The sequence below is a fragment of the Somniosus microcephalus genome, chromosome 29 (assembly GCF_052327205.1).
Source record: "Somniosus microcephalus isolate GS21.2 chromosome 29, FLI_Smic_1.0, whole genome shotgun sequence".
In the NCBI taxonomy this organism is placed as follows: domain Eukaryota; kingdom Metazoa; phylum Chordata; class Chondrichthyes; order Squaliformes; family Somniosidae; genus Somniosus; species Somniosus microcephalus.
This window is the reverse complement of record NC_141015.1, coordinates 40,210,811-40,227,743: the sequence shown is the minus strand read 5'-3', so window position 1 is coordinate 40,227,743 and position 16,933 is coordinate 40,210,811. Positions and strand designations below refer to the sequence as shown.

The 16,933-nt window shown below is 47.4% G+C and overlaps 1 protein-coding gene across 2 annotated transcripts in view; it reads left to right on the top strand.

The window, feature by feature from the left end:
- LOC147098682 (netrin receptor UNC5B-a-like) overlaps positions 1 to 16,933 on the top strand; it is a 339,224-nt gene that overhangs the window by 309,418 nt on the left and 12,873 nt on the right. For both annotated transcript variants that reach the window (XM_085970682.1, XM_085970681.1), the window contains 3 exons: positions 4,812 to 4,980; positions 7,660 to 7,893; positions 14,954 to 15,103. In XM_085970682.1, the coding sequence (XP_085826808.1) occupies positions 4,812 to 4,980; positions 7,660 to 7,893; positions 14,954 to 15,103 (553 nt within the window). The remainder of the gene's footprint in view (positions 1 to 4,811; positions 4,981 to 7,659; positions 7,894 to 14,953; positions 15,104 to 16,933) is intronic.

Sequence of the window (16,933 nt, the reverse complement as noted above, 5' to 3'; positions counted from 1 at the left end):
ATATCGACCAGAAGCAAAATACTGCAGATGCTGGAAATCTGAAATAAAAAGAGACAATGCTGGAAATACTCAGCAGGTCAGGCAGCACCGGTGGAGAGAGAAACCGAGTTAACGTTTCAGGTCGACGACCCTTCGTCAGAAGTGGAAAAAGTTAGAGATGGAACAGACCACACATCTCCTTGGTGACCTCCCACCTCCGCGCCGACCATTTCTTACATAAACCGAAATCATTTTCCTTAGCCTGTAAATTCTTCACTTGAATGAGTTCTTCATTACCTCCTTCATTTGCCTGGATTTAGAAGCCTTTCTCCCCCACTCCTCAGAGAGAACAAAGACCACAGTATTCTCAGTCAGGAACGTTTTGTGAGGGTGGGAAGAAAGAAAAAAAAATGCTGGATGGCTCTGCAATTTTCATACCTGCTGTGATTGCACCTTAATCCTGCACTTGCCGGGAGCCTGTAGTTACAATGGAAAATTGCATGTTGCCTGAAGTTGTTTGGACGTGCCTGCGATAATTGGTAGACAAGCAGCCTCCACTCATCTAAATGCAGGGTAGAAAATATGGATTGGCAGAAAGTCAACCGAAGAGGAATTATTCCAGTGCAAGTTCTAATTTCCTGTTTGGCAGAAGTAGGACAGAGAATTTATTAACACGTGGAGAATAATTCCCAAGGTGTCTTCAGCTGCTCATCATCAAGAACACAGCATACTGCAGCAGAGCTTCTGCCAGGTTAAGCCACAGCACGATGCGTAAGACCTTTTTCAGTGCGTCTCTTCCTCAAGAAGTGACAGGACTGGTATTTAAGAAATGAGATTTCATAGAAAAATGAAAGACTTGTTTTTATATAGTGCCTTTTATGACGTCCCAAAGTGCTTTACAGCGTAGTCACTGTTGTAATGGATGAAACACGGCAGCTAATTTACGCACGGCAAGCTCCCACAAACTGCAATGTGATAATGACCAGATACTCTGTTTTTTTTATGTTGGTTGAGGAATAAATACTCACCCAGGACAACTCCCCTGATCTTTGAAATTGTGCCATGGAAATTTTGATGTCCACCTGAGAGAGCAGATAGGGACTCAGTTTAACATCTCATCTGAAAGACAGCACCTCCAACAGTGCAGCGCTCCCTCAGTCCTAGCACTGGGAATGTCAACCTACATTTTTGTGATGAAGTCTCCAGGGTGGGACTCTGAACTCACAGCCTTCTGACTCAGAGGCAAGGGTGCTACCCACTGAGCCATAGAGGTAACTTCTTCTTTGCAGCAAGAAAGAAGGTGAATCTTTTTTTCTCCCACAAGGATACCCATAGCCTGGTGTCCCGCACATGTTCTCTTAAACCTCCCTGACCATCAGAACATGAGGAGGAAGAAGTCTCAGTGACCCCCCGCCCCCTCCAATGGATTTTTTCCCCCATGCCTTTCCTGGAGAAATTCTGTTCCATATTAGTGGGGAGTCTTCACCTGAGGGTTTGGTCAGTGAAAGAGATATTCATTCCTGGGATGTGGGCTTCGCTGGCAAGGCCAGCATTTATTACCCATCCCTAGTTGCCCTTGAGAAGGTAGTGGTGTGCCGCCTTCTTGAACCGCTGCAGTCCCGTGTGGTGAAGGTGCTCCCACAGTGCTGTTAGGGAGGGAGTTCCAGGATTTTGACCCAGCGACGATGAAGGATCGGCCGATATATTTCCAAGTCAGGATGGTGTGTGGCTTGGAGGGAAACTTGGAGGTGGTGGTGTTCCCATGCGCCTGCTGCCCTTGTCCTTCTAGGTGGAAGAGGTCGCGGGTTTGGGAGGTGCTGCCGAAGAAGCCTTGGCGAGTTGCTGCAGTGCATCTTGTAGATGGTACACACTGCAGCCACGGAACGCCGGAGTGTCATGGCATCAAGAAACCCAACAATTCAGAAGGCATAAAAGCCCAATGGAAATGATTTGTCATTTGCTATTGGATTGAGAGGAGATTCCCATTGAATGTAGAACTTACCGATAAAAATTTCTGGCAGATTATCTGAAGTTTTATTAGAAAATGTGCCGCAACTGTATCTCCCTTCCATTGTCCTCAGTAATGGGGTTTAGTGGAGAAGGATCTATTGCATCCAGGTATTTGAAAGAAACCTTGAAAGTTGGGTCTTCTCTCCAATGACTGTCTCCAGGCCCCTTCCCCAATTCAATCTGTAATTTGACCACCCATTTGAGGACCCCATTTCTAGTGCAGGGTACCAGCAATAAAACAATTCAAGTCTTGCAAGTGTAACTTGAGACACTATTGCCTGGACCTTCATACACCTGTGCCAACAACAACTTGCATTCATATAGCACCCTTAACGTATCAAAAATATGTAGCACTTCACAGGAGGGATTAGCAAACAACATTTTGACGCTGAGCCACATAAGGAGATATTAGGACAGATGACCAAAAGCTTGGTCAAAGAGGTAGGTTTTAAGGAGCGTCTTAAAGGAGGAGAGGGAGAGAGGCGGAGAGGTTTAGGGAGGGAATTCCAGAGCTTAGAGCCCAGGCAGCAGAAGGCACGGCCGCCAAAGGTGGAGCGATTAAAATCGGGGATGCGCAAGGAGATATATTAGGACAGGTGACCAAAAGCTTGGTCAAAGAGGAAGGTTTTAAGGAGCGTCTTAAAGGCGGAGAGGTGTAGGGAGGGAATTCCAGTGCTTAGGGCCTAGGCAGCTGAAGGCATGGCCACCAATGCTCAAATTGGGGAACCTCACCCTGATCCTGTAAAGTCCAGCAGAGGTTCCCAGTGTGCACCTACACCAAGATCCAGGATTTTCAACCCCCCAGGTCCCAGAATTTGTAGCGTTTACAAGGTGGTTTGTCATAGACTATGCACGGAGTCTCTGGCCTACCTCTCTCCAAGAGCTCAAGATCGGCGTCTCAATTGGAACAAGCTAGGCTGAGAAATACTTTCCAAAATGTGACTGGGACAAAGGAGATTTAAGCACGTGTCTCTTGAACTCAAAACAGAGCTGCCAATCAAACATATATGCAAACAAAACCCGCATGATGCTTGTATTTGAATTGAATGGCTTGGCCCCTCCCCTGTTTAGCGAGCCAGCTGTAACCTTTATTCTGTGGCTATTGTGTGCAAAGCAAGTGAGGCAAATCACCTGTCAGTGAATCTGGTTTTTAACCCCCAGAGTCATCATCATAATAGAAAGAAAGACGCTAATGGATGAAATATTTTTGACACCGCACCTACAGAGCAGAACGGAGTCGACAGATCTCACCTTGAATCATAGACTCTTGCAGCACAGAAGGAGGCCATTCGGCCCGTCGTGCTTGTGCTGGCAATTTAGTCCCACTGCCCAGCATTTTCCCCCCATAACCCTGCAAATTAGTCCTCTTCAAGTGCGTGTCCAGTTGCCTGTTGAGCTTTACTGTGGGGTCAGATTCCACCACCTTGTCAGGTAGTACGGTCCAGATCTTAGGTGTAAAAATGTCTCCTCATTCCCCCTGTTTCTGTATCTTATCTGCATGATGCTCAGGGTGCGATATGCCCGTGTTGTGCTGAACTCAGCTATGAGCGAGCTGCATTTGTAAACACAGCTGCGAGGAAGCACTTTGATATATTTTTGTTAGAAAATTGTCGGCAAATTTTCCTTTGGTGCTTTTGAAAATGACATTGCTACCCCCTTGTGGTGGTACCTGCTTTACACATATTTCCTTTAATTCAGTTCCAGCTAATGGTAAATATTCGTGGACAGACACATAACGCTTGTGTGTGACACCCCTCTGACCATCATTGTAGCAGAAGCATTACCCCACTTACATAAATCGGTTGATGGCAGTGTTCAAGTAGCCGAGGAATGTCATGCAAATGTGTTTTCACGTCACATAGAACTACAGAGAATATACAGCAGAGAAGCAGACCATTCAGCCCAACTAATCTGTGCTGGTGTTTATGCTCCACATGAGTCTTCTCCCATTCCATCCATCACATCTCAGCCTTTCAGCATATCTTTCTATTCCCTTTTCTCCCATGTACGCGTCTAGCTTCCTTTTGAAAGCATCTAAGCTTTTTGCCTCAATCACTTTGTACTGTCAGCTGTGGCTCAGTGGGTCGCACACCTCATCTCTGAATTTGGTAATGGTTGTGGGTTCCAGTCCCACTCCATGAGACTTGCATGCAAAAATCTAGGCTGACACTCCCAGTGCAGTGCTGACAGAGCACTGCATTGTCAGAGGTGCAGTATTTCAGATGAGACGTTAAACCGAGACTCCATTTTCTCTCTCAGGTGGGCGTAAAAGATCCCATGGCAGTAAGAGCAGGGGAGTTCTCCCTGGGGCCAATATTTATCCCTCAATCAACACCTAAAACAGATTATCTGGTCATTATCACATTGCTGTTTGTGGGACCTTGTTGTGTGCAAATTGGCTGCCGCGTTTCCTACATTACAACAGTCACTACACTTCAAAAAGTACTTCATTGGCTGTAAAACACTTTGGGACGTCCGATGGCCGTGAAAGGCGCTATAGAAATGCAAGTTTTTTTTCCCTGTGGTAGCGAGTTCCACATTAGAATCATAGAATGTGGCCCGTCGAGCCCGTGCCGGCATTCCAACCACTCTCTCTGATTAAAGAAATCTCTCCTTATTTCCCGATTGGATTTATTAGTAACTATCTTGTGTTTATGGTCCCTGGTTTTGATATCAGATTGATTTGTCCGCCACCACCAACAGCAGCCACGTCCAGGCGAATATCTTTAAACTAACTTATCTCAGGGGGAAAGTAAAGATCGGGAAAGTTGTTGCTTTTTAGCGGTGACTAGTTAACAGGCATTCTCTTTTTTTTCCGAAAGACCCCCCTCCGAAGGTTCGCAGACGGTCCTGAGCCCCATGGTGGCCTGTGGCCCAACGGGCATGTTGCTATGTCGGCCTGTTGTCCTCAGCATCCCTCACTGCGCAGACGTCTGTGGCTCAGACTGGACCGTGAAACTCAAGACGCAGACTCACCAGGCAGCCTGGGAGGTAAGAACTCGAGCAGCAGCAAGCCCACTGACTGACAGCCAGAGTATTGCCGCCTAATAGCGATGATTGAATGGATCCAGGTGCGCCAAAAAAAAAACATTGCTTGCAGAAACTTGCCTGTTCCATAGTTGGCATAATTATCTGCCGTCTTTTGATCCCCGGTGTGCCAGCTTGGCTCACACGACAACTTTCGCACCTCTTAAGTCAGAGTAGTTGTGGGTTCAACACCACGTAAGCCTAGGCTGGTGATTCAGTGCAGTCACAAGGTGCTGCTGCTTTGCCAGAGGTGCCGTCCTTCGAATGAGATGTCAATCCAATGCCCTGTTTGCCCATTCGGCTGGGCTTCGGAGGCTGTGTTGGTCAGACATGGCACGAGCTCCAGACAAGACAAAATCAGAAGGGCTTTCTTCATTCAACCCCATTTTGTGAATTTATTTTTCCCTCTCATACAGTAGAACTTAAGAAATAGGAGCAGGAGTCGGCCATTCGGCCCCTCGAGCCTGCTCCGCCATTCAATGAGATCTTGGCTGATCTTCTACCTCCTCTCCACTTTCCCGCCCGATCTCCATATCCCTTGATTCCCCTAATATTCAAAGATCTATCGATCTCTGCCTTAAATATACTGATCGACTGTGCATCCACAGCCCTCTGGGGTAGAGAATTCCAAAGATTCAGAGCTCTTTGAGGGAAGACATTTCTCCTCATCTCAGTCTTAAATGGCCGACCCCTTATTCTGAGACTGTGACCCCTGGTTCTAGACTCTCCAGCCAGGGGAAACAGCCTCTCAGCATCGACCCTGTCAAAGCCCCTTTAAGAATTTTATACATTTCAATGAGATCGCTTCTAAACTCTAGGGAATTTGGGCCTAGTCTACTCACTTTTGAGTGCTGGGGGTCTCCCCCCCCCCACCGCACACACACTGTACCTGAACGCAGCCCAAGAGGCCTGGGCTGCAGAACAGCCCCACTCTGCAGTTTACGCCAGGACAGGGAGCGGGGAAAGCTCAGTTATCTGACTCATCTACCCTCCCTGCGAGGAAGCCTCTCGGCTCTGATTGGTGTTTGCCCCACCTCTGACCCCTGCCCTCAGTGCAGCCCGTGAACCCGCTCTCTGGGCAGTCACTGACGGGTTACAGGCCTCCCATTCCTGGCTCTATATGCCCCCTCACTTTTTATTTTCATCCTTTTACTCGTATTGGTGATGGACACCTTTATTGGATTGCAGTGTGAAATCTTGCTGCACCACTTCAAATTCAGGCAATAACCGAGTGAAATACGGCTTGTTCACTTGTCCTAATGACAAGGCTATGTTAAAAAAATACATCATGTTAAAGCATTTTAACTTCTGACACCAGGTTACATACATCAGAAATAATGTCTGAGGATTATTACTTTTGCCTGGACTCAGTTGCTGTTTGATTGATTGAATTGGAAGATGCGTTGCTGATTGATGATGCCAATTGTAGAGGGGTGGCTCCTTCAGATCTCTGATCAACAACTTGCATTTATATAGCGCCTTTAACGTAGTCAAAGATCCCAAGGCGCTTCACAAGAAGCGTATTCAGACAAATGTTGACACTGAGTCACGTAAAGAGATATTAGAAATAACAACAGAAAATGCTGGAAAAACTCAGCAGGCCAGGCAACATCCGTGGAGAGAGAAATAGAGTCAACGTTTCAGGTCGAAACCCTTCGTCAGAACTGAAAAAACACAGGAAATGAAACAGATTAAAAGGCCAGTTTGGGGGCTGGGAAATGGGAAACCCAGCGTAAGCTCGAGGAACAGCACCTCATCTTCCGATTAGGCACTTTACAGCCTTCCGGACTCAATATCGAGTTCAACAATTTCAGATCATAACCTCGGCCCCTATTACATTTTTATATATATTTTTTATCCACACCTTTGTTTTGGCCCTTTCCCCCCCACCTTTTTCTCTCTCCCACATGGCAGCTGTCTCTCAATCTGCCAGCGCATTTCACACCTAATCTAGAGCCATCTTTTGTCTCCACTAGTCCTATCACCATCTCGTCTGGTTTTGAATACCTCTTAATGTCTCTTCACTTCTCTTTTGTTCTCTCATCCCCATTTCCCAGCCCCCAAACTGGCCTTTTAATCTGTTTCATTTCCTGTGTTTTTTCAGTTCTGACGAAAGGTCTTCGACCTGAAACGTTGACTCTGTTTCTCTCTCCACGGATGTTGCCTGGCCTGCTGAGTTTTTCCAGCATTTTCTGTTGTTATTTTGGATTTCCAGCATCCGCAGTATTTTGCTATTGTAAAGAGATATTAGGACAGGTGACCAAAAGCCTTGGGGAATTCGAGGATGCGCAAGAGACCAGAATTGGAGGAGCGCAGAGATCTCAGAGGGTTGTAGGGCAGGAGGAGGTCACAGAGATAGGGAGAGGCGCTAACAACAGGTAACAAGGCCCTAAGCTCTAGAATTCTCTCACTAAACCTCTCCACCTCGCTGCCTCCCTCTCTCCTCCTTTCAGACGCACCTTAAAACCTAGTCTCATCTGTCCTAATATCTCCTTATGTGGCTCGGTGTCAAATTTTGTTTGGTAACGCTCCCGTGAAAGGCCTTGGGAGGTTTTACAACGTTAAAGGCGCTACATAAATGGCAGTTGATGTTGTTGGCGTTGTTGTCCGCACCTGAATTGAACGGTTTCTCTGCGTCTTCAGGAGGTGGTGACGTTGGAGGAGGAGAACCTAAACACCCCCTGCTACTGTCAGCTGGACTCCCAGTCCTGCCACGTCCTGCTGGACCAGCTCGGCACCTACGCACTCGTTGGGGAGTCCATCTCCAGGTCAGCCATTAAAAGACTCCAGCTCGCCATATTTGCACCCGCCTCATGTACATCTCTGGAGTACAGCCTTAAAGTGTACTGCGTGGACGACACTCCCGATGCTTTAAAGGTACCTGTTACGTTGTAAACTCCTCTGCATCCATTGTGGCTTTAGATGTCTTTTTTTTTATGCATTGTTTTTAAAGAGCCATACAAAAAGGATTATTTGAAGGATTACAACCTTCCGGACTCAACATTGATTTCAATCATTTCAGATCATAACCACCGCTCCCATTTCTTTTTGAACAGCAGGTGCTGATAATGGTTCTGCTGTTGCCATTTCCAGCTCCTCTAGACCCATCTTTTGTTTCTTAACTTGTCCCATTACCCTCTCCTTTTGCCTCGCTCCATCATCGCTTTTGTCATTTAATCTCTCCTGCCCTCCATCCTAGAAACATAGAAGATAGGAGCAGGAGTAGGCCATTCGGCCCCTCGAGCCTGCTCCGCCATTCAATGAGATCATGGCTGATCATCCAAATTCAGTACCCTGTCCCTGCTTTCTCCCCATATCCCTTGATCCCTTTAGCCTTAAGAAATACATCTAACTCCTTCTTGAATATATTTAATGAATTGGCCTCAACTGCCTTCTGTGGTAGAGAATTCCACAGGTTCACCACTCTCTGGGTGAAGAAATTCCTCCTCATCTCTGTCCTCCTCATCTCTGTCCTAAATGGCTTACCCCTTATCCTTAGACTGTGACCCCTGGTTCTGGACTCCCCGACCATCGGGAGCATCCTTCCTGCATCTAGTCTGTCTAGTCCTGTTAGAATTTTATAAGTTTCAATGAGATCCCCTCTCATTCTTCTAAGCTCCAGCGAGTACAAGCCCAATCGACCCAATCTCTCCTCATACGTCATTCCTGATGAACCTATCACAAACCTTTTGTTCTTTCCTCCCCTCCCACTTTCCCTGCCTCTGCACTTGCTTAACATCTCTAACATCTCCCAATTCTGATGAAAGGTCATCGACCTGAAACGTTAACTCTGTTTCTCTCTCCACAGATGCTGCCTAACCTGCTGAGTATTTCCAGCATTTTCTGTTTGTATTTCAGATTTCCAGCATCTGCGGCGTTTTGCTTTTATTCTTTATTATCTGTTCTTGGTACCTGGGTGACACTGGAACAGGCCACATGTATTCCCCTGAACCGAGTGGCTTGCAAGGGCGTTAGGAGTCAGCCAACACAATGAATGGGTTGGACAGGGTAGATGTGGGAGAATCCAAAACTGGGGGCCAGAAAAGCATACATCCGTATCTCGGTTGGTAGAACTCTCGCCTCTGAGTCAGATGGTCACTCCCAGTGCAATGCTGAGGGAGTGCTGCACTGTCGGAGGTGCCGTCTTTCGGATGAGTCGTCAGACCTCGCAGGTGGACGTAAAAGATCTCGTGTCATTATTCGAAGAAATGCAGGGGAATTCTCCCCGGTGTCCTGGGGCCAATATTTATCCCTCAACCAACATCACTAAAACAGATTATCTGGTCATTTATCACATTGCTGTTTGTGGGAGCTTGCTGTACGCAAATTGGCTGCCGCGTTTCCTACATTACAACAGTGACCACACTTCAAAAAGTACTTCATTGGCTGTAAAGCGCTTTGGGGCATCCTGAAGTCACGGAAGGCGCTATATACATACAAGTTCTTTCTTTGCTTCTTTCTTTACCTTAAAAATAAAGTGAATTTAACATCGCAAAGGAAATTTTTGTGGTTTTCCTGTTAGTAAGCGAGCCATAAATGATGTGTTATGTCAGATACTTGGACAATAAATAAATCCAATAGGGAATTCAGGAGAAACTTCTTTACCCAGCGAGTGGTGAGAATGTGGAACTCGCTCCCACAGGGAGTGGTTGAGGCAAATAGTATAGATGGTTTAAGGGGAAGCTAGATACAGGAAACTTTGTGTTATCCGGAGGCTAAGTGTCAGGCAAGCTCGAGCCACCGGCAAAAATCAGGAGCCGTTTTGTTAGGTTTTTTTTCTTCTCGTGGCTTTTTTTTTCAACAGTCAGGCTCTGGAAAGTCTCTCTGAAGCTGTTGCTAAGCTACAGAGACGCTTCCAAGGTACGGGCCGGCTGTTTAGAAGCTGTTGCTAAGCAACAGTGTTTGTTGTCAGATACGGAGATGAAAAGCTCCGTATGCTTCAACATTAACGCTGGTGTGTCCGGCAGTTTTGAGGGAACGGCAACAGCTCGGTCCCGTCGGTGCCGGATAGCACAAAGTTTCCTGTAAACACATGAGGGAGAAAGGAATAGAAGGATATGCTGATGGGGTGAGATGAAGAGGGGTGGGAGGAGGCTCGTGTGGAGCAGAAACACCGGCACGGACCAGTTGGGCCGAATGGCCTGTTTCTGTGCTGCAGACTTGATGTGATTGTTAAATCTGGGATTCAGGAACTAACAGTCCAGTTATGAGGCATTCACACCACCGCCGCAGGACAGCGTTTGTACAGACCAGTAGCGACGGCTTATCGTCCAGCAAGAGAGTACCTTGTTCATACTATGTGCTTCCAACTGCAATCCCTCTACCGAGCTCTGCACATAGCTCCATATGAAAGGCTCCCCTCTGCGAGTCATTCATTGAAAACATTTCAACAGCACCCACACTCTGGAAAGAGTTGCTGTGGGTAGGCTTGCTGTGTGCGTAGGTGATCGAGGGAACAGACTGGGAACTTTCTAAACCAGGTTTGACACCACGTTAAGCTAAAGAAAAAAGTAAGACCCGCATTCAGTGTTCGTCTAATTTCCTTGTTGGCTGCGCGGCCCATTCAGAATATCGCGCACGCGTGTTTTTTCCCGTTTAATAGCTGGTGAGCTGGCTGCGCGGGAGCTCCAGAGCGTTGCACAGCCGCGCAGCTTAAAGGGAACATTGCTGGCATTTCTATAGCGCCTTTCATGACTTCACGACGTCCCAAAACACTTTACAACCAACTTTCAAAGTGTAGTCACTGTTGTAATGTGGGAAACGCGGCAGCCAATTTGCGCACAGCAAGCTCCCACAAACAGCAATGTGATAATGACCAGATAATCTGTATTTTTAGTGATGTTGATTGAGGAATAAATACTGGCCCCAGGACACCTCCCCCTGCTCTTCTTCGAAATAGTGGCCTTGGGTTCTTTTACATCCACCTGAGAGAGCAGACGGGGCCTCGGTTTAACGTCTCGTCTGAAAGACGGCACCTCCGACAGTGCAGCACTCCCTCAGCACTGCACTGGGAGTGTCAGCCTGGATTTGGTGGACAGCAGAGATACTGTATGACGTAATAAAACTCACTACGCACATGGTTTGAGCATAAAGCAAGGCTTTAATCAACTTGTTTCAGAACATGGAGGTCTAGTTGTACTTCACTAGTTCCTTGTCTTACAAATTGTCCCTGGCAAGCTGGGGCCAACGCCCGAGTATTTATACACCTTGGACGGCGCCACCAGCTGGCCATCCAGCGTTATTTCATAAGTAGTTTCTTGATGATGAGATTTATAACACTGTACAAATGCAAATTCTTGGCATAACCTTCCTGTGCTTATAACATGGTGCCGTCCTCGATTTAACCATGATCGGTGCCATGGGAGACCGGCTAGTTTATCTACCCATTTTAATTTATTTCTCCCATGTTTATGCAAATACCGGTAATTAAATTAATGTCTTTAGGGTAGAGATTTTTTTCTCCTGTCTTAATCAGAAATGCATTTGACAAAATTAGATATCTGCAGCAGCTGGCCCAGGCAACTTAGTAAACGTTATTGATTGTTTCAGCTACAGTCGGCCTTGTTCGTGTCTGAGCACGGTGGTTAGCACTGTTGCCTCACAGTGCCAGGGACCCGGGTTCAAATCCGGCCTCGGGTGACTGTCTGTGTGGAGTTTGCACATTCTCCCCGTGTTTGCGTGGGTTTCCTCCGGGTGCTCCGGTTTCCTCCCACAGTCCAAAGATGTGCGGGTTAGGTTGATTGGCCATGATAAAAATTGGCCCTTAGTGTTAGGGGGGATTAAATACGTGGGGTTACGGGGATAGGGCTTGGGTGGGATGGCTGTCGGTGTAGGGACCGGGTGCTAGGGTTTGGATGATCAGCCACGATCTCGTTGAATGGCGGAGCAGGCTCGAAGAGCCGAATGGCCTACTCCTGCTCCTATCTTCTATGTCTATGTCTATATCTTTTTCTTTTAGCCTACTGGGCTAAAATTAATGAAGGATCGTTAGGTTAAAGCAATAATTGACTAGCAATGCCTAGGAGTGTCAGCCGTGGCTCAGTGGGCAGCACTCTTGCCTCGGAGTCAGAAGATTGTGGATTTTTGTGTTCAAGTCCCCACTCCAGAGCCTTGAGCACATAAATCCAGGCTGACACTCCCAGTGCAGTGCTGAGGGAGCGCTGCACTGTCGGAGGTGCCGTCTTTCGGATGAGACATTAAACCGAGGCCCCGTCTGCTCTCCCAGGTGGATGTAAAAGAGCGCGTGGCACTATTTCGAAGAAGAGCAGTGAAGTTATCCCAGGGGTCCGGGGCCAATATTTATCCCTCAAATCAACATCACTAAAACAGGTGATCTGGTCATTATCACATTGCTGTTTGTGGGATCTTGCTGTGCACAAATTGGCTGCCGCGTTTCCTACATTACAACAGTGACTAGACTCCAAATAGTACTTCATTGGCTGTAAAGCGCTTTGGGAAGTCTGGTGGTCGTGAAAGGCGCTATAGAAATGCAAGTCTGTCTTTTTTTTCTTTAATGAACAGCGCAGGTTTCAACGCGAGGCATTGAGAGAGATCAGGCTGGCAATCCCGACTAGAATGCTGCCCACTAGTGTAAGGAGCCGGGCAATGATTAGAGCGTTCAAATAAAATGACCCTTGTGAGGTTTGAAAAGTTTACCGAGCCATCGAGTGGAATCAGCATTCCACTCCAACTCAATCGGCCATTGAGTGGCCTCATTTGTTGTGTGTTGGGCCACCACCAGATAACTTAAGGTCTCCCCCCCCCCCCCGACAACCCACCTCCCCCCACCGCCAGAAGGCCAATGGATAACCTCAGCTCTGGTGATGTCGTACTGGCCAGTTTTAATTTATTCTTGACAAATGTTCCCTGATGTAAGAAAACTACAGGAAATTTTCTGGTATCCGGCACTGACGGGACTGAGCTGGTGCCGTTAGATCAAAACTGCCGTATAAACCAGCGTTAATGTTAAAACATACAGAGCTTTTCAGCTCCGTGTGAATCAACAAACCCTGTTGCTTAGCAACAGCTTCAAAACAGTCGGCTGCAGCTGCAAGCGTCTCTAGCTGAAGCTGTTGCTTAGCTACAGACCTTGCAGAGCCTGACTGGGGAAAAAAAAAAGCAACGAGAAGTAAAAAAACTTCTAGAAAACGGCTCCTGAATTTTGCCGGTAGATAGAGCTTTCCGGACTTTTAACCTCCGGTTAAATGAAAGTTTCCTGTACTAGGCACTTGGTCTAAGCGTTAAACAAAGCTTTAATCAACTGTTTTACAACATGGAGGTCTAGTTGTGTCCTTCACTAGTCCCTGTTAAGAATGTCCTGCGCAAGCTGGGCCCGTGCCTGAGTATTTATACTCTCCCTGGACAGCGCCACCCGCAGGCCGCTCAGTATTATTTCATAAGTCTTTCTTTCATGAATGACTGATTCATGTCATGCCCCGTCGAGTGCAGATAAGACTTGAACAGCTCGCAGACGGCTTCACTGCCTCAGCACTGGGAACGACGTGCAGTACAAACATGTCCCTTGGTGAGGTCTAATCACTCACCTTTGGATACACAGTGCAGCTCTTTCATTCTTTGGAAGGAATCCATGCCTGCTCACTTTGACTAGGGAAACGCGTTCAATATCCCTACTTAAGGGATAATCTCACTCAACGGTGCATCTCACAGTGTGTGTGAGCTTTCAGGCACTTTGATATATTGCAGGAGCGCATAGAGAGGAATGAGATGTGGCTACACTGGTATAAATGGCCCAATGTTCATGGAACCGAGGATGTCATAGACCGATGGAAATATGAATCTCTGAATGTGAAGTCAAGTTAAAGAATTAAACTGCAGAAAATGCTGGAAAAACTCAGCAGGCCAGGCAACATCCGTGGAGAGAAAATAGAGTCAACGTTTCGGGTGAAAACCCTTTGTCAAGACTGAAGAAGCACAGGGAATGAAATAGATTAAGGCCAGGCTGGGAGAGAACAAAAAAAAGAGATATTCTCTCCCAGCCTGGCCTCTTAATCCATTTCATTTCTTGTGCTTCTTTAGTCTTGACAAATGTCGACTCTATTTTCTCTCCACGGATGTTGCCTAGCCTGCTGAGTTTTTCCAGCATTTTCTGTTGTTATTTCGGATTTCCAGCATCTGCAGTATTTTGCTATCGTAAAGAATTAAACTGTTTCTTTACACAAAGGGCGGTGGAAATCTGGAACCCTCGCCCTCAAAAAGCTCTGGAAACTGGGGGGTCAATTGCAAATTTCAAAACTTGATATTGATAGAGATTTTTGTTGGGCGAGGGTATTAAAGGATATGGAACCAAGGCGGGTGGATGGAGTTAAGATGCAGATCAGCCATGCTCTGATTGAATGGCGGAACGGACTGAATGGCCTCCCTTGTTCCTATACACGTGGGAGCCGTTCCTTGTGTCTGTGTTAAGTAATTGGGTTCTCCACATTACACTGCGAACCTGGAACGATGGGTACTTGACGGAGGACCATTGCACCAAGAAGAGTGGGCGAAAGGCGGTATCAAAAGACCGTTAGAGGTTAAAGATGCACTGCAGCAACTCGCCAAGGCTTCTTCAGCACCTTCCAAACCCGCGACCTCTCCCACCTAGAAGGACGAGGGCGGCAGGCGCGTGGGAACACCACCACCTCCAAGTTCCCCTCCAAGTCACTCACCAGCCTGACTTGGAAATATATCGGCTGTTCCTCCATCGTGGCTGGGTCAAAATCCTGGAACTCCCCCCCCTAACAGCACTGGGAGTACCTTCACCACACGGACTGCAACGGTTCAAGAAGGCGGCTCACCGCCACCTTCTCAGGGGCAACGAGGGATGGGCAATAAAGGCTGGCCCTGCCAGCGACGCCCACATCCCAGGAACGAATTAAAAAAAAATAAAGAGGCGTTTGATTTACAAACCACTTGTCTGCTTATGTTCTGTCTACAGGAAGTGCTGGAGCTGGAGAGAAGTCTAGGTGGTTATCTGCTCGAGGAACCCAAAAGCCTGCTGTTCAAAGACAGTTACCACAACCTACGGCTTTCCATCCACGATATTCCTCACTCACTCTGGAGAAGCAAGTTGCTTGCCAAATATCAGGTAGGAGCTGAATTGTCACATCTTCTCCAGCATAATTTACAGAAAATACAAAAGGAACGCTACTGTTTGGAATTTGGCAAATTTAATCTAACCTTAAATGTTCAATTGCAGCAAGTCATCGGTAAGTACAGCAACTGAACTGAAAGCATAAGCCTGGCGTTAATATCTAATTGACTATTTTCATAGAAACTTACGGCACAGAAGGAGGCCATTCGGCCCGTCGTGCCTGTGCCGGCCCTTTGAAAGAGCAGTTGTGCTCAGTCCCACACCCCCGCTTTTTGTCCGATAGAATCATATTATGGCCCCGATTTTAACTCCAGGCGGATTCCCCGTTCAGGCCTGAGTTAAAATTTCAGTCGGGTCTCAATGATGTCATCGAGCCGCACCGTGCATATGTAAAGAAGGGCCCTGTTGGCTCTGGGCGCGGGACCTTGCTGCCTGCACAGGGGGGCAGGTTAAAATTGCAGATGTTGCGACCATGGCGGTTTTTGGACAGGTAAGAGCCAGGGTGATTTTAAACGCCCACCCGCCAGGTTCCTGCTGAGCGAGTAGGGTTAAAATCACACTCACAGGACAGAAGGATGAAGAAGTTTGTAAATACTAATCTTTAATAAAGCATTACCATTGCCGAATCCCCCACCATCAACATCCTGGGGGGTCACCATTGACCAGAAACTTAACTGGACCAGCCACATAAATACTGTGGCAACAAGAGCAGGTCAGAGGCTGGGTATTCTGCGGCAAGTGTCTCACCTCCTGACTCCCCAAAGCCTTTCCACCATCTACAAGGCACAAGTCAGGAGTGTGATGGAATACTCTCCACTTGCCTGGATGAGTGCAGCTCCAACAACACTCAAGAAGCTTGACACCATCCAGAACAAAGCAGCCCGCTTGATTGGCGCCCCATCCACCACCTTAAACATTCACTCCCTCCACCACCAGCGTAACGTGGCTGCAGTGTCTACCATCTACAAGATGCACTGCAGCAACTCGCCAAGGCTTCTTCGGCAGCACCTCCCAAACCCGCAACCTCTTCCACCTAGAAGGACAAGGGCAGCAGGCGCATGGGAACACCACCACCTCCAAGTTCCCCTCCAAGTCACACACCATCCTGACTTGGAAATATATCGACTGTTCCTTCATCGTCGCTGGGGCAAAATCCTGGCACTCCCTCCCTAACAGCACTGTGGGAGCACCTTCACCACACGGACTGCAGCGGTTCAAGAAGGCGGCTCACCACCACCTTCTCAAGGGCAATTAGGGATGGGCAATAAATGCTGGCCTTGCCAGCGACGCCCATATCCCAGGAACGAAAAAAAAAAAATGTTTAAGGCTAATGGTCGTTTACTGAGAGTATGAAGGAGGCAGCGTTTAGACCAGAGATGTCCCTGGGTCCAACTCCTGGTCTCTGCTGAGTTAGCTGACCTCTGCGGTGAGGTCAAAAAGTCTCCATCCTGGGGAGAGGTCAAATGTCAACCAGGATTTCCACCCCTGATCGTTCTCCAATGGCTCATACTTGGTGCGGTTACCAAAGCGGGGGAGGGGGGAGGTTGGATTTGATTGTGAGGCTCCTCAAGGTTGAATAGGCTACAGCCTGAGTTCACGAATAAAGAATGGCTGATCTGCACCATATATGGAACCATATTTCAATAGAAGCTTTTGGAAGAGAGGAGGGGGCGAATTGGAGAGGGAGCTTAAATTGTTTTCGAGTTCAGAAGTGTTAGTTCAGTGCTCCCAGTGTCCTCCTCCCTAGATTTCCTATTCAACCGGGAGAGATCTTGACGCTGAAATATAAATTATTTTGTCCCCTACTGGTAACATCAAATACTT